The following is a 24,610-nucleotide window of genomic DNA, read 5'->3' on the forward strand; positions in this document are numbered from 1 at the left end:
ACCCCCTGGCCCTGGCAGAACCAAAGAGTTCCATCTTATCCATCCTGTCCTCAAGAGGTCCTTGGGTCCATCCTGTCCCCAGGAGTCCTCACGTCCCCTGGCCCTGTGCCCAGGAGATGTGCTGAGCCAGAGGCCATGGCCACCAACCCTGGAGAGGGACAATGCTCCAAGGTGACAGCACCCTGCTTCCCCAGGTAGCACCCAGCTGGGAGGAAACAAACCCTGCAAGCCCCTGGGAGATGTCACCTTTATTCACCAAGTGAAGATACACCAAATTTCTAGTTTATATATTAGATATTTCCATTCCGGTGTGACCCGTGGCTTGGTTTGGGGGGACAGGGATAAAGGAGCAGTGTCACCACAGGGAAGGGTCACGTGGTCCCTTCAGCACCCATGGGTGCCAGGGGGAGGAGGAGAAGGAGGTGTGGTGTTGGAGTGATGCTCAGAGCCCTCCAGGCTGGGCTGGAGAGGGCAGGCAGAGGGAAAAGCCCTTTTTTTAGTTTTGTTTTTTTTCTGCACACAGATTGTGATTGGAGACCCCGTGGGAGGCTGAGGGAGTGGGTGACCCTCCATGTCCCCCCCAAAGCAGGGCCAGTCCCAAGAAGAAGTCAAAAGCCCCTTCCCCACCCACTCCTGGGGATCCTAGGGGGGGAACAGCCACCCCACACCCCCCCTCACCCCAGGATGCTCCAAGCCTCCACCAGCACCCAAGAGGGATCCCTGGGTGCTGTCCCAGGGCTGAGGAGCACTGAACCCCCCCCCAGGTCACCACCCTGGGCAGATGTGAGAGTCAGGGACAAGTGGGAAGGGAGATTTTGGAAAGGGGGGAGGGTGCTGGCAGCCCCTGAGCTGGGGAAGGGGAGAGGAGACAACCCCAGTGAGGAGGACACAGGGATAGTGACAAAGGGTATTTTATAGGGGTGGGGGGGACCTCCCTCCCACCTCCCTCCCCACCCCCCAGCCTTGGCAGAGTTGGGAGCAGCAGCTTCATTCCAGGGTGCCAGGGCTGGAGTGTGTGTGTGGGGAGATTCCTTGGGGAATCTGGAATCCTGGATGGATCCTTGGCAGGAAGGGGAGCAGACATGCACACGGGTCCTGCCCCACTGCCTCAGGCAGGAGAGGGGGGGCGGGAAGAGGAAGAGGAGGAGGAAGCTGGGCTGCAGCAGCACCTTAGTTTTTCAGGATGGTCTCATAGGCTTGGTAGATGTACTGGGACACCTCTGGAGCTCGGCATTTCAGGGACAACTGTGGGGAGGGGACAGAAAGAGGAGGGGAGGGTGATGGTACCAGGCTGGAGAGCCACCAGCACAGGGTGCAGGGGAGCTCACCTCCTGTTTTGGGATGAAAAAAGCTATTAAAAGGCACTGCCTCCCAACCCCCCGAACTGAGGAGCAGAAACATCAGCATGCAGTGGCGGGGCTGGAGGGGTTGGGGTCCCTGCCCATCACTCGAGGGTGAGTGGTCCCCCCAAAGGCATCTCTGGGTGTGGGTCCAACCCCCCCTCTGGGTGTCTGCTCCAAAATTCCCTATTAAATGACTCCCAAACTCAAGCAGGGATACGTCAGCCCTGAGGAATGCTCTAGGAGAAGGATTTCCAGCTCTACTCATCCCAAGTGAAGCCAGGAGGAGGGTGGTAGGAACATTCTGAGCCTCCAAATCTTTGACCTGGGTGCTGGGTGGGGTACGGGTGCTCCCCGTACCATGGGGGAGAGGGACCCAGAGCTGTGTGAAACCCTCAGGGAGGGGGAAAAATGGAGCACAGGGGAAAATGGAAGTGGAGCAGGGGGGAAAGAGGAGCAGGGGGGAAAGAGGAGCAGGCAGGACAGGCAGAGGTGGGTACATAAACCAATCTGCTAACCTCCAAATCCTGCAAGAGCGGGCAGGCCGGTCAGGGCAGGCAGCAGCAGGCAGGGAGAGACAGAGAGGAGAGTCAAGGAGAGGCAGCTGATCCCAACCCCAGGAGAAGAGGCTGCCAGGGAGGGGGGGAAAGGGCCAGGCCAATATTCCAGTTGGAATATTGAGATGGTTGATGCCCAATGCAAGGTCAGAGCCTCAGGGAAGGGGTTTTTATTTGAACTGATGGGTTGGGACCTCTCTGGTGTCCCCACGGTGCAGGAGGGTGGCCTGGCAGGGACTGAGGGTGGCTGCAGAGCTTGGGGAGCACTGCTTATGTGTCACCTTTCCCAGGAGGGGATAACCAGCACTGGCACTGTGGGGGGGGTCCTGGCATTGGGGTGGGTGCTGCAGGAGCATCCAACCCCAGCTTGAACTCCAAGGAGAGGGTGGGGAGCGCAGGGGGGACCTGGAGTCAGCTGAGGGCTGTTTTGGGGGGCAGGCAGGGAAGGGACATACCGTAAAAGTGGGGTTGCTGGGCTGGATCCTGAGCTCAGCCAGCACCCAGATGCCATTGGTGAGCTTGAGGGACTGGTAGAGCATGTCCTGACCCTCCACGTTCCTCTTGGCAATGGTAAAGATGTTGCTGCCTTGGAGTTTGCTGCTAACAGTGTCTGTGTGGGGAGACAAAAAGGGTCTACTGGGAGCAGGGAGCAGGCTGGGCTCCCTTTGGAGGGGATTTCTTCCTCCTTGGGGAGAAATACTTTCATTTGAGGGTGCTGAGCCCCTGTCCCAGGTTGCCCCCAAAAGCTGTGGCTGCCCCATCCCTGGCAGTGCTGAAGGTTGGATGGGGCTTGGAGCACCCTGGGCTGTGGGAGGGGTCCCTGACCATGGAATGGGGTTTGGGATTGAATAATCTTTAAGGTACCTTCCCACCCAAACCAGTCTGGGATTCTCTGCTCCATGATGCAGCACATCCAAAGCCAAATCCCCAGGAGGGATCCACTCAGGCTCCTGGCAGGGCAGCCCAGAACTTGATTCCCAAGGGGAACCACCCCACCAAGCTCCACAAAGGGACTGAAAGGGCTTGGCTGTCCCTGCCCAGGCTTTGCACACCCCAAAAGCTCTGCCAGAGTTGGGGGGACAGGAGGCTGTCCCCACCCCCTACCATCTCCAAGCCCTGGAGACAAGGAGGGTACTGGGAGAAGGGGCAGCTGGGATAACTGGGATGAACTGGTCATCAGCCAGGTCCTTCCCAAGGGTTTGGACCCACCTGCACTGAGGGAACAGTCTTTGATCTGGAATTGGGCTTCATTCTCATTGGGAATGTCCTTCCAAGTGGCCAGGAACGTCCTCCTCTCTGCAGGTAGAACAAGGGCAGGAGGGTGACCCCACAGCATCACCTCCCCCAAATGACAACAACAACATGGGGCCACCCTGCAACCTCCCATCTCTCCTCCAGCACCTTCCTGAGACCAGCTGCTTCCTGGGAACCTCCAGGAACCAAGGAAAGCAAAAGAAGGAGGCAGAGAAGCTCTCCCTGGAGCGAGCAGTTGGAAGGTGGCTCAGGGCATCTCAGACAGGCACAGCTTGGTCATGCTGGGATGGCAGTGTCCCTACATGCAACTCTCCTGGGAATCAGGGTCCTCACAGCTCCCTGCTCCATCCTTAGGGCTGGGAAGGTGGCTGGGATGGCACCTACAGCCCAGTGGCAGGAACCACAACTCACCCATCTTCCCGTCCTCCACGAAGAGGATGTGCAGGGGGTAGAGGGTGCTGAAGTAGAAGACATCAATGTTGTTTTTCACTGCCACCTGGGACAGGAGGAGATGGGGACATCAACACCTCTTCTGACCTACAGCAGGCAAGTGGAACCCAGCCCATCCCATCCCATCCCATCCCATCCCATCCCATTCCTTCCTTTCCATCTCTTCCCCTCCCATCCCTCTTGAGCCAGGTGTCCCGCAGCAAGCATCAGAGGCAAGAGGGAACTGGAGCTGCCAGCACCCACCCACCCCGAGCTTCCCAGGAAGGGAGCACTCCCAAGATTCCCACCTGGAGGTTGTTCAGAGGATCCATCTTCATGACAGAGCCAACAGTGTTGAGTGGAAGGGAGATGTCCACAGACTGATTGGGGGCAAGGGGAGCATGGACCTGGAGAGGAGCTGCTGGGGCCAGGCCAAAGCTGGGGAGGAGACACCCAGGAGGGCAGGGGGGTCACGGTGGGGGGCACCCATCTGCTCTGGGTCAGCCCCAGGACTCTCTGCCTTTCTCCACCTCATCTGCCTGCCCAGCACCACCCTGTCACAACCCCACAACCTCTCCCCGGTCTCCTACATAAATTCTCCCCCCCCTTTTTGGTGTTCCTACACCATCCCCTCGGGACCATAACTCCTTTGTATCCCCAAAGGAAAGGGAAGCAGAAGGGAAGTTCTCCAGGAGGACAAACAGGGCAGAGCCCAGAGGAACAGCCCCTTCAGCCAACTTCTTAGAGGCTTTGGTTTGATGATCATCAGCACCACAGCCATCAGACAGAGAAGGGTCATCACATGAGGCTGTTCCCACCCCTCTGGTCCCTTTTCCTCCCACCTTTTTCTCCCTAGACAGCTGCTCCAGGACTGGACTGGCAGGAGGGACCTCACCTGTTGCGGTTGAACTGGATGGCAAAGTCAGACATGACCTGCAAGGCTTTGTTTGTCAGGACAAGGTCCATCGAGATGGAGCCCACCTGCCTGCTGAAGGTGCCAGAGATCTCCAGCCCCTTGGCTTTCATGGCAGGCAGCCAGACCTAGGGGCAGGAGACAAAAAAGACAGTGAGTTTTTAGCCAAAAAGTGAACCCACAAGGTGCTCTCCGGCGCCACAGCCCCCCATGGAGGAATGTGCCAACCAGGAGAATGGGTTGGCCACAGGAACACCATCCTCATCTCAAGCAGGCCTGCAGGATGCTGCTGCCCTCTCCAGACCTCACCCTGGGAAACAGCAGAACCCCCAGATCAGAGGCATCACCTGACAGACCCCTCCTCTCCTCTCTGCTTAGGACTTTGGGTCACCCCAGGGAAAACCTGCCCCAAATCCCTGTGCCTGGGCAAGCACTGCAATGCCCTGGAGAGGAGAAGGAAACCTCATTGTGACCTTCCAGTGTCTGAAGGGGCTACAGGAAAGCTGGGGAGGGACTTTTGAGGATGTCAGTAGTGATAGGACATGGGGGGATGGATTCAAACCAGAGGAAGGGAGATTCAGACTGGATGTGAGGAAGAAGTTCTTCCCCAGGAGGGTGCTGAGACCCTGGCCCAGGTTGCCCAGAGAGGTGGTGGAAGCCCCATCCATCCCTGGAAGTTTTTAAGGCCAGGCTGGAGAGGGCTCTGAGCAACCTGAGCTGGTGGGAGGTGTCCCTGCCCATGGCAGGGGGGTTGGATCTGGGTGGGCTTAAAGGTCCCTTCAAAGCCTGAAAATTCTGATTCTGTGACTCTCCATCTGGTGACCATCAGCCTCACCTGGTATTCTGCAGTGCCCAAGAAGGCCACCAGCATCCCGGCTCGTGGCAGCACTGGTGTGGCCACCTGGAGCAGGGCAGGGCTTATCCCCTGTGCTGGGCACTGCTGAGACTGCACCTCCAGTCCTGGGGTCACTTCTGGGCCCCTCAGGAGCAGAAGGAGATTGAGGGGCTGGAGAGTGTCCAGAGAAGGGAATGGAGCTGGGGAAGGGTCTGGAGCACAAGGAGAAGGGTCTGGAGAAGTTGTGAGGAGCATCTGAGGGCCCTGGGGGTGCTGATCCTGGAGCAGAGGAGGCTGAGGGGAGACCTTCTGGATCCCTGCAACCCCCTGAGAGGAGGTTGGAGCCAGGGGGGATCGGGCTCTGCTCCCAAGGAACAAGGGATGGGACAAGAGGAACTTTTGGCCTCAAATTATGCCAGGGGAGGTTTAGGTTGGAGCTGGGGAACGATTTCTCCCTGGAAAGGGTTGTCAGGGCCTGGCCCAGGCTGCCCAGGGCAGGGCTGGAGTCCCCATCATCCCTGGAGGGGTTTCAGAGCCCTGGAGATGTGGGGATGAGGGACATGGGGGGGTGGTGGCCACAGCTGGATGTTCTGAAAGGGCTTTTCCCAGCAAACCCACTCTGTGATTGTGTCAGGAACAGGGGGTTCACCTTCTACACCCCCCACACATCCCCTCCCAACTGGGGCAGCCCTGCAGGGTGGAGCAGGCACAGGGAGGGTCTCTGCTCTCCTTAAAGCCCCAGCCCTGATCCTGGGCAGCAGGAGGAGCTGGGCTGGGGTCTCCCCCTCACCGTTTTGGGTGCCACGTAGGATCCAGACAGTGTCCCCACCCCGACAGTCAGGTCGAAGAGGTCTCCCAGACCACTGCCCAGGGGTGCCCCCAGGTTGGTGGGTGCTGTGGTGGTGGGTGCTGGGGTGAAGCCACCCATCTGTGGGGGACAAGGGAAGGGGGTCAGGGGGTGGGGGATAGGGGAGAGAAGGAGGTGGTGGAGGGAGAGAGGAACGAGGGCACACTCACAGCAGGGCTGCCTCCTGCATCTCCTTGCATCTGCAAGAGAAAAAAAAAAAGGTATCAGCAGGGCCAGTGCACCCCAAAAATCCTCTGAAGCCCCCAGTGTGGGTGAGGGAGGGCCTGGAGGTGGGAAGGAATGCTCCTGAGAGCCCAAATCTGTTGTGCCAGGAGCTGTAGGGGGGACTGGGGTGAGTGGGGCAGTGGAGAGCTGAGGTTGGGCAACGAGAGCAGGGGAGAAGGGGTCAGGGGGGTGGGAAAGGCTGAGAAAAGGGCAGATCCATACCCCTTCTGACTCGTCCCCCATCTCCAAGCAGAAGCAGGCAAAGTGGAGAGAAGAGCCAGGCACATGCAGAGACAAGGCAGGAGAGAAGAGCCAAAAACAAAGCAGAGAGACAAAGAGGAAGGGAGGAGGGAAGAGAGGTTAAATCCTGCTACCCTGCCCACACCTTCCTCTGTCCTTCCCTGCCTGTCCTGGAGCCAGGGGACAAAGCACCCAAGAGCCAGGGTGGTAGGTGGGGGGTGATGGAGCAGCCAGCACTGCTGCTTCCTCCCTGGGATACCTGCTGGGTTTGGGAAGCAGTGGAGAACATCTCCAAAAACTCTTTTCCTTCAGGGAGCTCAGCACCCACTGGGCAGGTGGTGCCTCCCCTCCACCAGGGCAGAGGTTTCCATCCCTCCTCACCCTGTGCTCAACCCCCTTTCTCTCTTTGCATTCACAGCTATCACTTCCAGGAGATGCCCCTTAAAACACCCCAGGGGCAGGGAGCTGGCAGGTCCTAACCCCCCAGGGTTGGTTTAATGGATGTTTCCAGGGGTTAATGGAGTTTGGAGGGGAGCCCAGCAGGAGGAGTCACCTCTGCAGTAGAACAGGGACAGTGGGAACCATCTACAGAGTACCAAGAGAAAAGGCACCAACCCCTTGTCCCACTCTAATTGTTTGATGAGGACAAAAATAAATCAGGGTGCAGAACCCCTATGGTGTCACCAACCACAGAAGGAAAAAACCCTCCCAAAGGGACAAACCCTCCTGGGAAAAACCCCAGCAGCTCCAGCCAGAAGCCACCATCATATGCTGGCCACCACGATGCCACTGGGGCAGGGGACAGGGGTGTTAGAAGGAGCAGGTGTGGCTGTCACCTACCAGGCTGTCCAAGCCACCTCCCAGGAGGTCCACAGCACCCATCTGCACAGGGGCTGTTGCAATGGGAGGTCCAGTGACCGTGGGATCCAGGTTGAGCAGGTCACCCAGAAGGTCACCCTGGGTGGGGATGACTGCTGGCTGCTCCCCTGCCTGCACCCCCCCTGGGGCTGCCTCAGGGCTCTCGATGCTCTCACTCCTGGAAGGGAATAAGAGGGGGGGGGAAAGAGAGATAATGAGGAGCTCTGGCTGAGCAAAAAGGTCCTGCTGGAGACATGGGGCCACCCAGTGAGTGGTCAAAGATGTCCCTTCCCAATGTGGCTCCCACCACTGCACAGTCTTGGAGTCTCGAGCTGCTGGGAGGGCTGGAGCAGCTCTGGAGCCAGGGGGAGAGAGTTGGGGGTGTTCAGCCTGGAGAAGAGAAGGATCCCATGGGGAGACCTTAGAGCAGCTTCCAGTGCCTGAAGGGGCTCCAGGGAAGCTGGGGAGGGACTTGGGACAAAGACAGGGAGAGATGGGATGAGGGGGAAGGGTTTCCAGCTGCAAGAGGGGAGATGGAGAGGAGATGTTGGGGAGGGAGAAGTTGTTTGGTGTGAGGGTGCTGAGCCCCTGTCCCAGGTTGCTCCCAGAAGCTGTGGCTGCCCCATCCCTGGCAGTGTTGAAGGTTGGATGGGGCTTGGAGCACCCTGGGCTGTGGGAGGTGTCTCTGGCCATGGCAGGGGTGGCACTGGGGGGGCTTTAAGGTCCCTTCCCACCCAAACCAGACCGAAACTCCAGGATTCTCATCCAGATCTCCTTCAACTTCACTCTGAGACCCCTTCCTCAGCCCCCAAGGTCCATACAGAACCCACCCAGGGACACAACCAGCACCTCAGGGTGCTCTGCATGCTCCCAGCAGCCCTCACACCCCTTCACACCCCCTTCAACTCAGCACCCACCCTTCCCCCCCACCCCATGGAGGTGGGAGATACTCACGAGCCCGTCCTGGGGGGCAAACTCTTGTGCACCACCCCCCTGCTCCCCTCCACGAAGGCACTGGGGGGTTTGTGGTAGACAGAAGCCAAGGTCCCAATGTAGCAGATCAGCTCATCCAGGAGGGTGGGCTCGATCAGATCTGTCTCCTCAGAGATCAGGGGCTTCTCTGCCAGCACCACCTCCTTGGCAGCCACCGGGTCAGTTGAGAGCAGGCGCCAGTAGATGTAACCACGGTCCCGGAGGTCGGGGTTGTCTGAGTCCTTGGGGGGAAAAAAAATGGGATTGAGAGCTGAAGGCATGGGGTGAGGAGAAGCTACAGAGCAACTGGAAGCATCTTGGCCACACCATCAGGGGTAAAAGTGAAAGCTGTTTGTGTCACAGAGCTTTGCTACACCAAGGACACGGCAGCAGATGGCTCCTGGGCTGCAGGAGGCTGTGTCCTGGGTTCTCCAAGACTTTCCAGAACTCAGGTCAAATTATCCACTTGCAGTCCTGGCCACTGCATCCTCCAAGCCCTTGTGGTCAGTTCTGGGCCCCTAACTACAAGAATCTTGGAATCATTCAGAATGGAAAAGATCTGTAAGATCACCAAATTCAACCATCAGCTCAACCTCACCGAGCCCACTAAAGCACAAAGGACACTGAGGGGCTGGAGTGTGTCCAGAGAAGGACAATGGAGCTGGGGAAGGGTCTGGAGCAGGAGTCTGCCCAGGAGGGGCTGAGGGAGCTGGGAGTGTTGATCCTGGAGCAGAGGAGGCTGAGGGGAGACCTTCTGGATCCCTGCAACCCCCTGAGAGGTTGGAGCCAGGGGGGGTCGGGCTCTGCTCCCAAGGAACAAGGGATGGGACAAGAGGAACTTTTGGCACAACTCAAGTTGTGCCAGGGGAGGTTTAGGTTGGAGCTGGGGAACAATTTCTCCCTGGAAAGGGTTGTCAGGGCCTGGCCCAGGCTGCCCAGGGCAGGGCTGGAGTCCCCATCATCCCTGGAGATGTTAAAAACCCCATGTAGATGTGTCCCCATGGTTTAGTGGGCATGGGGGGGTTGAGCTGACTGTAGAACTTGATAATACCAGAGGTCTTTTCGATCCTGAATGACTCCATGGTTCTCTGATTCCTGCTGCCTTGGGGGGGAGGAAGGCAAAGCCCATGGGAAGCTCTGGAGGAGCCATCACCCACCTGTGTGGCCAAGCTCAGCACCTGCTGCACCAGCTCCTGGGTCTCTGTGGGCTTTTTCAGGAACAGCTTCACGATGGCTGTCAGCAGCTGCAGCTGAACCTGCAGGAGGACAAAAGAGGCTCAGGGAAGGGCAAGACAGAGCAACCACACCACTTCTGTGCAAGAACACCGGAATCTTCCCTGGCAGCTGCTAGGATGCAACCCCAACCTGCTTTTGAAAGGACCAAACCTTCCAGGGCAGGTTCAGATTGGATGCTGGGAACAATTTCTTCCCTGACAGAGTGGTCAAGCACTGGAACAGGCTGCCCAGGGAAGTGGTGGAGATATTGTCCCTGAAGGGGTTGAAAAAACATGTGGGTCTGGTGCTGAGGGACATGATGGGGTTGGGCTGACAGTTGGACTGGATTTGAGAGCTCTTTTCCAACCTGAATGATCCCAGGGTTCCATGAAACTGCTGAAGTGATGGTGACAAGTGTCAGGGCACCTCATGTGGCTTCTCCCAGCAATAGGGGCAAACACATCCCTCCGCTCATGTCAACCATCTGACTCCATTTCCCAGCTCCAAAGGGCTGATCCTGTCCTGGCACCAGGCAACCAATTGGTCCCTCCCAACTAGTAAGGAGGGAAAGGTGGCTTGGACACTACCATCCATGGTGGCATTTCATGGGTCAAGTTCATAAAAAAAAAAATCATCAAATGGTTTGGGTTGGAAGGGACTTTCAAGATCATCTAGTCCCAGCCCTCCTGGGCATGGACATCTCCCACTAAACCAGGTTTCTCAAAGTCCCATCCCATTTCTCCTTGAGGACTTCCAGGGATGTTCTGTGTTCCATGCTCTACACCCAAAGCCCCTGTGGGACCCCTGCAAGGAGAAAACCTCCACAACCGAGCCAGAGCAAACGACTTGGTTACACTCCAATTAGCACAAGCATTGTCCAAGTGTCACCCTGCTGGCAGTCAGGACCACCCCCCTGGTGTGGGGGGCTGTGTCCCTGTCCCACTGGACCTGGGTGCTCTCATCATGGAAGCCCTCCAGGAAGCTCTCCAGCAGCTCATCGGCGTTGTCAATCCTCTCTGCATACTCTCCCACGATCCAGATCATGGCAGCCCGGGCCTCAGGCTCATCCAGGGAATCCAGGTTCTCACAGAGGGTGGCAATCACACTCTCATACCTGCCCCAGAAGAAGACATGAAACCAACAAACCCAAATCCCAGCTCTGCCTTAACTCCAAACCATGGCTCAGCATCCTCAGCAGAACTAGGATGGCGCTGAGGGCACCAACAAGAGCCTGGGCCACCTGCCTGGGGCTGTCCCCTCTCCCCAGAGCTGTCCCCTGGCTTGGCACTGCCCAAGTTGACCCTTCCTGGGTTCCAGAGCACCTTCTCCTGCTCAGCAGCCCTGCTCTGAATTCACATCTCAGCCCCATTTGTCTCATCTCCCTCCTCTCTGCAAGCAGCCCTGGGTCTCTGGCTCTTAGTGCAGAGTTCCTGCTCGTTACTAATTGAGCTCATTAGCATTAATTAAAACTATTAGCACACCACCTCCTGATGTGGCCTTTGCCCATCCATCGCAGCTCAGCTGGAGACCTCCACTTGGTCCAGTCTCATTGGATTTAGAGCCAAAGATGGTTGACACTGATTTGAGGAACCTCAGTCTCCAGCAACTCCTCCCTCTTTGGGTCTCTGGATCTGGGACTGCCACCATGGGGCTGGGGATGTCCCCAAGGCTGGGGACAGCTTTCCTGCCCTCAGCTTAACAATTAGGGCAGGGCTGGCCAGTGATGACAACACCAACTGCTGAACAACTCCAAGCCACCTTCACTTAAGGGGGGCTTCCAGGTGGCTTCACCACTGACCACCACACCAGGAGGGAGCTGCAGCCTATCCCCAACCCACCCCTGGGTCTTTTTTGGGTGCCACCAAGCCCAGAGGGACAAGAAAGAGCTCCCCCTGGGCCTGAGAGCATCACAGCTGCTCCTCACTTGTTGGGGTACTTGCGGAAGATGTCCTTGATGACAACGATGGCCTCCTGCACCACATAGTTGACTTTGGTCTGGATGAGGTCGAGCAGAGTGCTGACACAACGCTCAGCTGATTGCTGGTGGAGGAATTTGGTCAGGCAGGGGGATGGTCCTACATCCCCACCCCCCTCACCCAACCCAGAGCAAAAAAGGGGACCCACAAGTATGGTCCCTCCCACTGCAGGTTGTGCCAGGGGAGGTTTAGGTTGGAGCTTAGGAATGATTTCTCCCTGGAAAGGGTTGTCAGGGCCTGGCCCAGGCTTGCCCAGGGCAGGGCTGGAGTCCCCATCGTCCTTGGAGAGGTTTCCAAGCCCTGGAGATGTGGGGATGAGGGACATGGGGCAGGGGTGGCCAGGGCAGTGCTGGGAGAAGGGTTGGAGTGGATGAGCTGAAAGGGCTTTTCCAACCAGGAAAGGGGATGGGGTGAACTGTGCTGTATTGTGACAGTGCCCTCACCTCCACCTTGATGGCACAGCGACCAATGGCTCGGACAGCTTTCCTCACAAAGTCCACATCCACCTCTGTGGCATATTCCTTCAGCTCTGCCAGCACCTGGAGGAGGGGAGGGGACACTCAGAGCTCTGCAGCGAGAAAAGTCACCTGGAAAGTGTGACACTGACCCAGCAGAACCAGACCCAGGGCTCCAGCTGCTCCCTGACAGAGCTGGGAATGAGGATTTCTCCAGACCAACCCTCTCCCCATGGGGCTGGACCTTCTGCATCCCCCGCCTTGGTGCCCAGCAGCCCCTGACCTGAGCAATGTTGGCCTGGGAAGCCAGGCGGATCATGATGTCCAACTTCTCCAGTTTGACATAGATGGGGTCGTTGTACTTCACAAAGAACACCTTCATCTCATGCTTCAGGATCTCGGGCCTGGAGGACAAGGAGAGGCAAAAAAATTAGGGAAAGACATCCAAAAAAATCCTTCTAGAAGGTTTTCTCCAGAGCTTTCTGGACACCCAGCACTGCTATCAGATGATTTCTCTGGTGGCAGAAGCAAGAGCCAAGTTTTCCTTTCACCTTCAGGCTCTGATTTTGGTGAAGTGGCAGTGGAAAAAATGGCACAGATTGCTGAGGGAGGTGGTTGAGGCCTCATCCCTGGAAATATTCAAGGTGAGGCTTGAGAAGCACCCTGACCTGGTTGAGGGTGTCCCTGCTGAGTGCAGGGGTTGGACTGGGTGACCTTGAGAGGTCCCTTCCAATCCAAACCATTCTATGATTCTAATTGGCACAGAAAGGAGCTGTTGGTCCCCAGAAAACTGCCCACTGGCCAGGAGGTGGATGGGGATGCATTCCTCTGACCCTGCAGCCCCCCAGCACCTGTGCAAACTACTTCCTGCACCTCCCAGCTCCAAGTATCCCTCCCCAGCCAAGGTTGGAGATGGCAAAGGCTTGAGGACACCCAAGATATCAGCTGGGGAAGCTGGAGAGTACTCCAGGCCAGGAGCACGAGGCTCCTCAGCCACAAGCAGGAGGTTTTGGGGGCATTTCAATGCCAAGGAATCCAAGATGTGGGTCTTCTCCCTCCAGGACTCTGTCCCTTGGCTCCCCTTGGCCAGCAGGCAGGGGACAGAGGACAACCTTGCTGCAAACAAAGACCAGATGCAAAGCAACAGGGAAACTCTGACCTGCCAAGGCTGGAAGGGAGGTTTAGAGGGGAGCAGGGATGAAATCCCAGAGCCTCAGAACCAGGTTGGACCTTGTCATCAGCTCATCCTCCCTCCCCAAGCTGGGAAAGGGACAGAGGAGCCAACCTGTCCTCCTTGTTCCTGCTCCCAGGGATATTAATTGCTTTCCACTGCTCCCAGAAGCTGCTGCTATTTTTAACAGGCAACCAGGGAGATAACTGGGAGGAGGACAACTGACCTAAGCAGGGCTGGGCTCTCCAGCTGGTCAGTTCTGCTCGGGGCACCACGTGTGGTGCTCAAACAATTCCTGCCTACCAGCATCTTTAGTTCAGCAAAGGGACAAAAGGACTGGCAGGACTTCTTTGGAAAGGACAACCGTGTCCAGCCAAGAAACTCTTCACTAGACAGTTAACAACTAAACCCCAGGCTCAGCTTTTGGCCTTCCCAGCCTTCCTTCCCTCCCCCAGATAAATAAGAAACAAAGAAATTCAAATAAACCCTTCCTGGAGACCCAACCTCAGCTGGGTTGATTCTCACGTTGATTCTCTGCCCCCAGCCCTTGGATTTTAAACACCAGAGAAGAAAAGAACAACCAACCAAAGCTCCAGAGGGTTTGAAAGCCTGGAAAGCAGCACCCAGAAGGAACCCCAGCCAGGGCACCCACCTCTTCTGGACGATGAGGTTGATGTTGCGGAGAGCCACGTACTGCAGCTCAGGCTCTGCAGAGAGCAGGGTGACCAGGGGGGGAGCCAGCTTCTTCAGCAGGGTGCCATAATAATCCAGGTCCTTGGACAGCATCTCCATAAACTTCATCAGCACTTTCACTGCTGAGAGCACCACTGCTGAGTTGGCGTGGGACAGCCGGGGCGTTACCCGCTCACAGATGCTGAAAGGGGTCAGGGGGAATGAGGAGAAAGGAGCAGGGAAAGAAAATGAGCCCTGTCCTCCTGCTGAAACTTTGCTGCTGGGGTCCACAAAGAAAGAGGCATTGGTGGAATCTGCAGCAGGACAGTGCTTAAGACCTTCTCCAGAGATGCTCAGCTGGCTCTGAAATGCCGCCCTCCCCTCCCGATGACGTCCCCACACCCTGTGGCAGTGACCCTTCCTCCTGAGTTCCTGCTCCATGGTGTGACCACCTCCTGCACCAGCCTGAGAAGCACAAGCCCTGGGTCAGCAACGGGGCTGCAGGACCATAGCAGTCTCCAGGTGGCTGTGCCCATGTCAGGGTGGCCAGCCAGGAGATGGCCAGATGGCCAAGGCATGGTGGCCAAAAGCAGGATGCCCAAGACAGGGTGGGCAGCCAGGAGGTTGCCACAGCATGGTGGCCAGCCAGCAGGATGCCCAGGGCAGGGTGGGCAGCAGAAACCTGCAGTCCCCCCACCATCCTACAGGCTGCCAAGGCTGAGACAGATGAATATTTTCAGCCCCTGGGATAATCTCCAGCCATCCCCTTCTCCTGGTGGTGGCTCTGAAGCAGGCAGAACCCCTCTCACCTCTGGGCTTCCCTGTCATCCTTGGGCATGTAGTTGGCCAGGCAGTCCAAGATGAAGATCTGTCCCCACTCAGTGCACTCGTTCAAGGCAGTGAGGAGTTTGTTGATGGATTGGGGGTTGAGGTCCAGGAGGTTGCTGCTGGGGTGGGACTCTGCTATTTCTGAGAGAGCTGCCACTGCATTGGCGACTACCTGCCAGAGGGGACAGGGCAGGGGTTAGGTGACAGCCAGCAGCAGGTGACACCAAGTGTGGGCTCAACAGCTTGGGAAGGGAGAGAAACCACCTGGAAGGGGAGGAGAGAGAGAAGCTCCTGGGGAGAGGGGTAAACTCAGAGAGAAATCACTGGGGGTGGGAGGAAAACCCTGGGGGGGGGAGAAAAGAGGGAGAACCCCTTTGGGTGGGGGTTGTTGGGGTGAAGAGAAACCCCTGGGGGTAAAGAGGGGAGATAAAAAAACCCTGGGGGGATAAAAACCTACAGGGGGGATCAGGGTTGGTGGAGAAATCCAAGGCTGGGGAGAGAGAGAAGCTCCTGAGGAAAGGGATCATGTCCTTGGGGGGAAGGAAAACCCCTGGGGTGGGAGAAAAATCCCATCGGGATGAGGAGAGAAACCCCCAGGGCGTGTGGGGGTGAACCATGGGGGCAGAGAGACAAAAACCCCTGGGCTGGGAAGAGAGAAGCTCCTGGGTAGAGGGATAAACTCAGAGTGGGGGGAGAAAAAGCCCTGGGTGTAGAGGTGAGGAGGGAAACCCTGCATCTCTCTGAAGCAGCTGTCCCCAAAAACAGGCTGTTAAGCCTCCAAAAATGTATGAAAAAAAGGGAGTGAGAAGGTGAGGGTGAAAGGAGATGTCTGCAGGATGCTTTCTGCCAAAAAGAGGGGGTGAAGATAGCAAAAAGAAAGAACGACCACGGGGAGAAAGCTAAAAAAAACCAACAAAAAACCATGGGGAAAAAAAGGAACAACCATGGGGAAAAAAAAGAATGACCATGGGGAAAAAGTAAAAAAAAGAATGACCATGGGGTTGGAGTCAGAGATGAGGTCCTTCAGAGTGTCCAGGAAGCCCTGGTCCTCCACCAGCTGGGCATTGATGTCATGCAGCTTGGCCACACAGACAGCGGCTGTCTTGCGCACGTAGGGATCCTCATCCTTCAGGCACTTCCTCAGGGGCTCACACAGGTACTCTGTGATCTTATCCACACGGATGCAGCCCATGGTTCTCACTGCCAGAGCCCGGATCAGGGGGTTGGGATCCTCACAGTCCTGTGGGGAGGAAGTGGGGAGGTGACACATCCCAACCCTAACCCAGCAGCTGCTTTCCCACCTGGAAACACACGGAGGGACCTTGATTTTATGGGCGAAATGGAGATGTCTCTGCTGGTTCTCTGCTCTGGGTGGGGCTGAAGGTGTGGGAGATGTTGCCCTTCTGTAGGAGCACAGGGATGCTCCACCATTTGCCATTCCATTTCAGACCTGGCACAGGCTGCCCAGAAACCCTGTGGCTGCCCCATCCCTGGGGGTGTTCAGGGGAGGTTGGAGATGATCTCTAAGGTCCCTTCTAACCCAAACCATTCTATGATTTCTATCTCCTCAAGCACAGGTATCAGTGGTGGCTTTGTGGTGGAATCTCAGAGGTTGTAACGCTTGGTTCTGAAGAAGAAATCACCCGAGAGAGCTTGGGGTTCTTGTTGCACTCTGGCACCCACAGTTTAACACCTGCACTCCACACACACCTCCACGTGTGCAGCAGATAGGTTATGATTACTCTTAAAGGTCTTTTCCAACCAGAAGGATTCAGTGGATGTGATGCCTTCACCCCTCACACCAAGCACCTGAAGTTAGCTCCCACCCTCCAGAGATGCCAGAAGCCATGGAAAACACATCTGTTGGGTTTATTCTGGCTTTTTTTTTATTTCCTAAAAAGCCAAAACTCCCTCTAGTGCCCACCAAGCCTTTTCACAGTGCTCTGGCAATGTCTTGGCTCCTAACAAAGGTGCCCTCCAGCTCCCAGCTAGAGGATTACAAGGGCTTCCTCAGCTTCAGAGACTCATGGCACTGCTCAGAGGAGCTTCCCACTACCAAAGCTGCCACCACCAAAGCAAGTGGCACAGGACAGCTGCCAAGAAAACGTTTTTCCTTTGCTTTTCTGGCCAAATTTGCTTGGTTACCTCAAGCTCAGGCAGCCTTTGGAGGGGGAGGCTTGAGGAACCTGCCCACCCTCCTCCCTCCGGAGCCCAGTGCGGTGGCCTCAGGTGACAGCAGGGACGTGGGCTGAGGTGACCTGCTGCAGCCCGTGGCTCTTAGCCCTCACCTTCACAAAGGTGTTGACTGCCATGATGGCCATGTCTGGCTGGCTCTTGGCATAGTTCATCAGGTAGAGGTAGACCAACTTCTTCAGTTCCAGGTTGTCTGTCTGCATGCAATTGACCACGTCCGGGAAGAGAGCACTGAAACACAAAGCACCCTTCCCAGAGCTCCTCCTGGAGCAAGGGCAGACAAGGATCTGGGAGGACCACAGCCCACCCTGCAGATGTGGCTAAACCACCCATCCCAGCTTGGGGTTGTCCTCCTGGACCTGCAACAAAAAACAGCTCCAAATGGTTCTGGATGGAGCAAACCTGAGCTCTGCCCCATAGTGCTGGGAGAAGGTGGAAGACCAGAGGGTGGTGGGAAAGGCTCCAGAGCCTGAGAGGAGGTGGGAGATGAGCTGCTCACCCCTTGCTTCCTGTGCCAACCCTGCCATGGTCAAGGACACCTCCCACAGCCCAGGGTGCTCCAAGCCCCATCCAACCTTCAACACTGCCAGGGATGGAGCAGCCACAGCTTCTGGGGGCAACCTGGGGCTCAGCACCCTCACCCCGAACAATTTCTCCCTCCCCAACATCTCCTCTCCATCTCCCCTCTTCCAGCTGGAAACCCTTCCCCTCATCCCATCCCTCCCTGTCCTTGTCCCAAGTCCCTCCCCAGCTTCCCTGGAGCCCCTTCAGGCACTGGAAGCTGCTCTAAGGTCTCCCCATGGGATCCTTCTCTTCTCCAGGCTGAACACCCCCAACTCTCTCCCCCTGGCTCCAGAGCTGCTCCAGCCCTCCCAGCATCTCCAGGGCCTCCTCTGGACTGGCTCCAACACCTCCCTCTCCTTCTGCTGATGGGGACCCCAGAGATGGACCCAGAGTTACCCCAGAGGGGAGCAGAGGGGGACAATCCCCTCCCCGGCCCTGCTGCTCACACAGTGGGGATGCAGCCCAGAACTTGGGGGGTTTCTGGGCTCCCAGTGCATGTTTCTGGCTCATGGTGATCTCTTCCTCACCCAACACCCCAAGTCCTTCTCTCAGGGCTCCTCTCCACCCATTCCCCAACCAATCTCTGGGCACTGCCTTGACCCTTCTACTTGGCCCAGTTGATCTCCATGCAGTTGGTATGGGCCCAACCTCCCCAATCCACCCAGCCCCTCTTTCACCACAATTAGATTTAAGACACAGCTCCATTAGATTATTAAACTTGAGAAGCAATCAAGATCAGGAGGCTAACACAGGGGTTATCCCACCCCAACAGATGTCTCTGAGCTCCTTCTCCACCACCATAATCCCAGCCAGGGCTCCCAGGATCAACTCCAGCCCCCTGGACACTGGCAGAGCTCAACACCCTTGCAGCCTGGAACCCCCACACACCCCAACACACCCAAAAAAACCAGACTGCCACAACAAACCGGGTTGCCACAGTAGGAATTTCCTTTCCAAACGATGCAGATCAGCCTCAGGCATGTCCCTGCCACACTCAAGTGTCACCTCCACGGTGGCCAAAGTGTCACCTGCTACTGTGAGGGCTCTGGGTGCTGGGGACACCCCAGGCTTCCAAAACCAGAGCGTGGTTTCCCTCCAACCCCCCCATGACAAGCAAAGTGGTGACGCTGCCTGTGACACACAAGGGTGTGTGGGGACAGGGCTGGGTGGAGAGGAGGGCACAGAGGGGACATTTTGGGATTGGAGTGGCTGCAAAACATGTGTGGACACTGAGGCAGAGAACCCAAAGGCTCGGGGGGGTGGTGGGTTTCTGCTTGTTTTTAGTAACACCTGAAGGAAGCAGCACTAATCTGGGCTCAGAGAGGATTGGTCTGGCTGCCAGATCTCTGGCTGGGGATTACTATTCAGTCCCAGGTGAAATCCAGCCCAGAAACCTCCCGGAGCCAAGGGAAGAAATCAGGAGCCCAGAAACCACCCGGGCACCTTCGCAGGGGTGTTTGGCCCTGGCCACCCACCTGACATCCTTGCCGACGGTCATGGAGGCAATCACCTTCTTCACTGCCTCCTTCTTCTTCTCCTTCTTGTCACTGTTCAGTTCAGCTTTCAGCTCAAATATCTCCCCTGCAGGAAGGGGGAAAGGAGGATCAAGGTTTTGGGGGTGAGGAGAAGGAGCTCAGCTCCCACCTGCTGTGTGCTGGGACTCCAGGGTACTGGAAAAGGGGATTTAACTCCCCAGACATCTCGCTGAGGGGTCAGGGCTGTTCCAGGGTATCCATAAAAACACATGGATGTGTTTTTATCCCTAGAAAAGGGATCTGAGGGTGCTCCTGTATCCCTGTGGCTCCTCCAGCTTGTAGGACCAGAAATACTATGGGAACAATGGGCACCAGCCCCCAAACCACCCCCCTGCCTCCCAAGGCCAGGACTTTGGGTCCATCTGCTAGGTGAGAGAGATTTGGGGAACGGGATGGGAGCTCCCAAACCATGAGTGGCAGTGAACCCCCAGCCCAGCACCTTCCTGGGAGCATCCAGCAGCTCTAGAGGGACATCATTCCCCTTGCAGAGCCACCCTGAGGTCTTTATTCACCCTTGGGCATGGAGATGGAAGAGAGAGATGCCCCATGGCTCCTCCACCACCTTCACTACTTCCTCTGGGAAAGGCTGAAATCCAGTCCCTCCTGTCCCATCCCAGGGGAGCTGAGGGTGGGATTTGTCCCCACAAAACTGCTGGAGCCAACAAGGAGCTGGTGACAAAGTGCTCTGACCCCACCGCAGCCCAGGAACCACCCCAGCTTCACTAGAGCTGGGGTGTCACCTCCAGCACCCCTCAGAGGCATTCCCCACCTCCAAGCTTACCCAGACAGGAGGAAAAGAATTATTCTGGGAAAAAACTGCCTCCTGTTCCCCCTCTTCCTCTTACCTTTCTTTGTGGTGGTGAAGTACTTGGAGTCTGTCATGGTGGACTCCAGCTAGTGGGATGTCCCTGGGAGGAGAAGCAGAGCACACGGTTGATGAATTCTTTTCTGGGGTGGCTATGGAAAGATCCAGGGGAGAAAAAAAAAAAAAGCAAAAAACAAGGAAGGGAAAGTTGATGGGAAGAGCCACGAGGAGATGGAGCACCCGGAGAAGCCCTCAGCTTCCAGAGGAGCCCATTCCCCAGGGAAGGAATGCTTCTCCAGGCAAAATTCACTCTCACACCCAGGCAGGGAAGAGCTCCAGGGTGGGAAGAAGAAATGAGCAAGTTCTCAGACAGCATTCCTGCTTGAAATTCAGTGGCTGGGGGGTTTCTGCCCAACATTTGCAGCTGGATGAGGTAATTCAGGGCAGATTTAGGGCTGGGCAGGCTGAGGAAGGCTGATGGGCAGAGAGGCCTTGGGTAAAGGTCAGCAGGGATTTGTTTCCCTGGGTTGTTCCAATCCCTTTTTCCTACACCAGCAAAAGGAAAGGAACTGGAGGATTGTCCTTGAAAGCCCTGCAGTGGCCTTGGGGCTTTGGAGAGGAGGGAGGAGGGAGAGCAAAGCCAAGGAAGAAGGGAAAAAAAAAAAAAGCTTGCAAATGGTTTTAAAATGTAAATGAGCATCTTGAAAGCCAAATGCAGCAATCCCTCTGCTCCCTGGCCAAGCTGGGGAGGGAGGGAGCCTCCAAAAGGGAGAAAAAGAAAATGTGGATAAAATCTGAGGGCTGAGTGAGCACCTGGGCAGTGAGAGAGGGGAAAAAAAACAACAAAAAAACCATAAAATATAGAGTTTTCAGGGATCCAGGGCTGGCTCTGGGGGCTGTGACAGAGGGGAGCAGACTGTCACCCTGCCCAGGGGACAATGCTCTCCCCGGGCAGCCTGGGGTCAGGTTCCAGGCTCCTCCCCACCTCATTACCTGGAGATGGTTTGGAGCCCTCCTTTCCTGAGGCCTTTCCTTTCTTCCTTCTCTCCCCCCTCTGCTGCTCTCCAGGGAGGAGTGCGAGCTCCTGGGCTGTGCTTCCTGCAGATCCCGGCCTGCCAGAGAGGGAGGGATGGAGGGAGAGGGATGGATCTCAGCCCGTGCTCTGCAGAACTGCCTGGAGAAACAAACCTGGAGCTTGATGGATGCAGCTTTCCCTCTGTCCCCCAGAGAAGGAGAGGGGGAAGGAGAGGGGAAGGGGAGAGGGGAAGAGAGGGGAAGGAGAGGGGGAAGGAGAGGGGGAAGGAGAGGGGGAAGGAGAGGGGGAAGGAGAGGGGGAAGGAGAGGGGGAAGGAGAGGGGGAAGGAGAGGGGGAAGGAGAGGGGGAAGGAGAGGGGGAAGGAGAGGGGGAAGGAGAGGGGGAAGGAGAGGGGGAAGGAGAGGGGAAGGAGAGGGGGAGGAGGAAAGGGGGAGGAAGGAGAAGGGGGGGAGGAGGAAGAGGGGGGGAGGAGGAAGAGGGGGGGAGGAGGAGAGGGGGGGGAGGAGGAAGAGGGGGGGGAGGAGGAAGAGGGGGGGGAGGAGGAAGAGGGGGGGGAGGAGGAAGAGGGGGGGGAGGAGGAAGAGGGGGGGGGAGGAGGAAGAGGGGGGGGAGGAGGAAGAGGGGGGGGAGGAGGAAGAGGGGGGGGGAGGAGGAAGAGGGGGGGAGGAGGAAGAGGGGGGAGGAGGAAGAGGGGGGGGAGGAGGAAGAGGGGGGGGAGGAGGAAGAGGGGGGGGAGGAGGAAGAGGGGGGGGAGGAGGAAGAGGGGGGGGAGGAGGAAGAGGGGGGGGGAGGAGGCGGAGGAAGGGGGGGGGGGAGGAGGCGGAGGAAGGGGGGGGGGGAGGAGGCGGAGGAAGGGGGGGGGGAGGAGAAAAGAAGAGGGAAGGGCTCCAGCCCTGCACAGACATACTGGGAGGTGAAGGCTGACACCTGAAAGTGGAGGGAGAGGGAAAGAGGAGCAGGAAGGCAGAGGGCCAGGAAAGAGCTGACCTGGCAGAGAGAGGGTCAGCTGGGGGTTAACAAGGGGAAGAACTGGCAGGAGGTGCCAGATGCCCTCCTGCAGAGCCAATCCAGCAGCAGGAGGAAGCCCAGCAGGGCAGTGGAATTAAGGAAGCTACAGGCAGATTGGAAAAGAAAAAAACCTAATAAATACCGGGAAGTGTCACCCTGGGGACCTCAGCCAACTCTTCTCTGTTGAGAAGAAGAGATCTGAAGCCACAGCACAAGGCTGGACAGGGCTGAGTACCCTGAGAGGGCAGGGGGGGTCTCTGCCAGCACAGCCCCTACTGGAGCTGAATTCCCCCCCACCTCAGCCCTTGGGAAGGCTCAAAAATTCTGGGTTTAAGGAGGGTGAAGGAAATGGGTGCCTTCTCCAGAGCTGGAACCGTAAAGGAGGCAAATTTTGGAGAGATAGGAGCAGGGAGGTATCAGCTCCAGAGCTGGTGGGATGGGGTCACTGTTGGGTGTTAAAATACTCAGCACTTGTCAAACCCCCTCAGAAAAAAGGAGGGTGGGAGCTCACCAGGAGGCAGGAAGAGAGCAGCAAGCAGAGCTTGGCTCCCCTGGCTCTAACAATTCTTACCAAGCCCCTTTCCAGGCTGGGAAAAACATCCCATGGCAGCCAGGAGCTGAGGGGAGCAGCAGCCCCAGGGCTTGGAAAAGGCAGGAGGGGAGATAGGCAGCACAGAAAGAAGAGAAACACCTCCCCTGTCCCTGCTGGCAGCTGGAATTTCACTCTTTTTTCATGCCAAATCTATTGGAAGCCAATCTTGGAAACTGGATTCAAGGACTTGGAGGAGCTGGGTGCTGCAGGGAGCACCCAGAGCTCCCCCCACACCTGGTTCAGGTTCCTGGGGGCTATTCTGGGGACAAACCTTGGCAGGGACAGAAGCCCCCCCCCATCCTTTGCTCTTGTGGTCCCCACAGCCTCTCAGAAGCCACCACCCACCCCTCCTGCATCTCCCTGCAGGGAGAGGGGCTCACAGAGCCTTTTCTCCCTGATTTATCCCCCCAGGACAAATCCCCCCCCAACCCCACAGCTGCCACAAACCCCCCAGAGTGACACCAAAAGGCTCCAAGGCCCAGGTGGGGACAGATGGATTTGCTGAGCTACTGCCTGAGCCCCCAGGAGCCCCACAGAGCCCTTCAGTAGCCCTGGTGGCCACCAGAGCCAGATGGACCCAAAGCCCCCCCAGGTCCTGCTGCAGCCCCCAACCTAGAACCAGGCAAAGAGCCAAAAGGGGGACCCCAGGGTGTCCCTCCGCTGTGCCACACACTGCTGGGGACACCAGCACAATGTCCCCAAGGGGAATGTCAGCAATACAAGCTCGGGGGGCACCTACAGGAGGGGGTAACCCCTCCAGAGGCCCTCCTCAAACACCCCCCTGGCACCCTCAGAACCATCAGGGGGGCTTCTTCTGGGTGCTGGGGTGCAGGATCAGCCCCACGGCAGCTTCCCTGGGCAAAGGGGGGGTTCTGGGCGCAAGCACCTCCGGGAACCCCCCCACAGAGCCAAACCTGCTCTGCCTGGAAAGGGGCAAGCGAAGGGCTCCCCTCCCGCCCCAACCCCTCCTCAGCCCCTGAACACCCCACACCGCTTCATCCCCACAATTTGGGGGGCAAAGGCAGCCCCAGAGGTGCCCCCTCTCCCACCCAGCAGCAGCCCCGGGCAGGGCAGGGGGTTTCGGGGCCCCCTTTCCCCCAACCCCCCCTCTCCTCTGTTACCACCCCCACAGCTCCGGGTACCCCCGGCGCATTTCCCGGGCCCTGCGGTTCCGGGGTCCCTGGGATCTGAAGGGGAAGGGGTGGGCCCGGTGGTGCCCGGGACACCCCGAGGACACCGAGGGGAGGGGACAGAAGCCCGGGGGGGCGTGGAGGGGACCCAGGGACTGTCGGGGAGAAACGAGTCCGGAGGAGAGCAGGGAGACGGGAGGGCGGGGGGCTCGGAGAGGAGCTGAACCCCCCCGGAACGGGCACCGGATCGGCCCAGGAAGGGCCCCGGTCCCACCAATACCCCGGCCCGGTCCGTACCTGCTCCGCTGCCACCGGCCCGGCGGAAGTGAGGGGAGCGGAGGGAGGACTTCCGGGGTGGGGAAAGGAGGTGTGGCCATATGTAATGAGGGGGCGTGGTTAACGAGAAAGGGGCGTGTTATAACAATGGGCGTGGTCACTACAAGGGCGGGGAGCATCGTGTGGGCGGGGCGATAGGAGTGGGCGTGGTTACTGAGTGGGCGGAGTTTCTGCGGGCGGTAGCGGGGACACTGCAGGGCTCGGGGGACAGGGGGGACAGGGGGAGTGGGGGGACAGGGGGAGTGGGGGGACGGGGGGGACAGAAGGGGACGGGGGGTGGAAAGGAGGGGACAGGAGGGGACTGGGGGGGACAGGGGGAAAAGAGGGAACAGGAGGGGATAGGGGGGCAGGAGGGGGAAAGGAGGGGACAGGAGGAAAGGAGGGGACTGGGGGGACAGGAGGGGACGGGGGGGACAGGAGAGGACAGGAAGGGACAGGAGGGGACAGGAGGGGACAGGGGGCTCGGGGGGGCTCGGGCCGCCCCTTCCCCCCCCATCCCATCCCGTCCCAGCATGCACCGGGGCCGCAGCCTTCGCTCTCCGTTCCCCCCTCCTCCCCACTCACCCCGGGACAACGGCATCGCCGATTGGCTGGGCTCGGCACAACTCGTCTCTGATTGGCTGA

General features: G+C 57.8%; 1 protein-coding gene and 1 non-coding gene across 4 annotated transcripts; both read right to left on the minus strand.

Annotated features, from left to right (window-relative positions):
- Positions 1–238: 238 nt before the first annotated feature.
- On the minus strand, positions 239–24,018 carry AP1B1 (adaptor related protein complex 1 subunit beta 1). 3 transcript variants are annotated; one of them, XM_030460335.1, is made up of 24 exons: positions 23,948–24,018; positions 20,878–20,996; positions 19,925–19,987; positions 19,020–19,125; positions 17,076–17,211; positions 15,782–16,027; positions 14,769–14,959; positions 13,940–14,161; positions 12,400–12,520; positions 12,105–12,200; positions 11,610–11,725; positions 10,634–10,799; positions 9,628–9,726; positions 8,453–8,712; positions 7,481–7,676; positions 6,346–6,375; positions 6,119–6,256; positions 4,476–4,621; positions 3,889–4,018; positions 3,563–3,647; positions 3,107–3,193; positions 2,353–2,507; positions 1,859–1,867; positions 239–1,245 (listed from the first exon to the last, which is right to left on the minus strand). In XM_030460335.1, exons 3-24 carry the CDS (start codon positions 19,959–19,961, stop codon positions 1,171–1,173), a joined length of 2,847 nt encoding a protein of 948 aa, XP_030316195.1. In that variant the 5' UTR covers positions 19,962–19,987; positions 20,878–20,996; positions 23,948–24,018; the 3' UTR covers positions 239–1,170. The 3 variants fall into 3 exon arrangements, with proteins under 3 accessions (XP_030316195.1, XP_030316194.1, XP_030316196.1); XM_030460334.1 differs by having other exon boundaries at positions 19,925–20,036; XM_030460336.1 differs by lacking the exon at positions 1,859–1,867 and having other exon boundaries at positions 19,925–20,036.
- On the minus strand, positions 4,295–4,399 carry LOC115599247. Its single transcript, XR_003988247.1, has one exon. It is a non-coding gene; the product is annotated as a small nucleolar RNA SNORD125 (small nucleolar RNA).
- Positions 24,019–24,610: the final 592 nt, after the last annotated feature.

This window comes from Calypte anna, chromosome 15 (genome assembly GCF_003957555.1).
Source record: "Calypte anna isolate BGI_N300 chromosome 15, bCalAnn1_v1.p, whole genome shotgun sequence".
Taxonomy (NCBI): Eukaryota; Metazoa; Chordata; class Aves; order Apodiformes; family Trochilidae; genus Calypte; species Calypte anna.

What these genes read in the sequence shown, in the direction of transcription:
- AP1B1 (XM_030460335.1), bottom strand. Translation starts at nt 19,961, where the DNA reads ATGACAGACTCCAAGTACTTCACCACCACAAAGAAAG. An exon ending in CTTCACCACCACAAAGAAAG is followed by an intron (nt 19,126 to 19,924) that starts GTAAGAGGAAGA and finishes CCCTTCCTGCAG; the next exon opens with GGGAGATATTTGAGCTGAAA. An exon ending in ATCCTCTGAACAACCTCCAG is followed by an intron (nt 3,648 to 3,888) that starts GTGGGAATCTTG and finishes CTCCTGTCCCAG; the next exon opens with GTGGCAGTGAAAAACAACAT.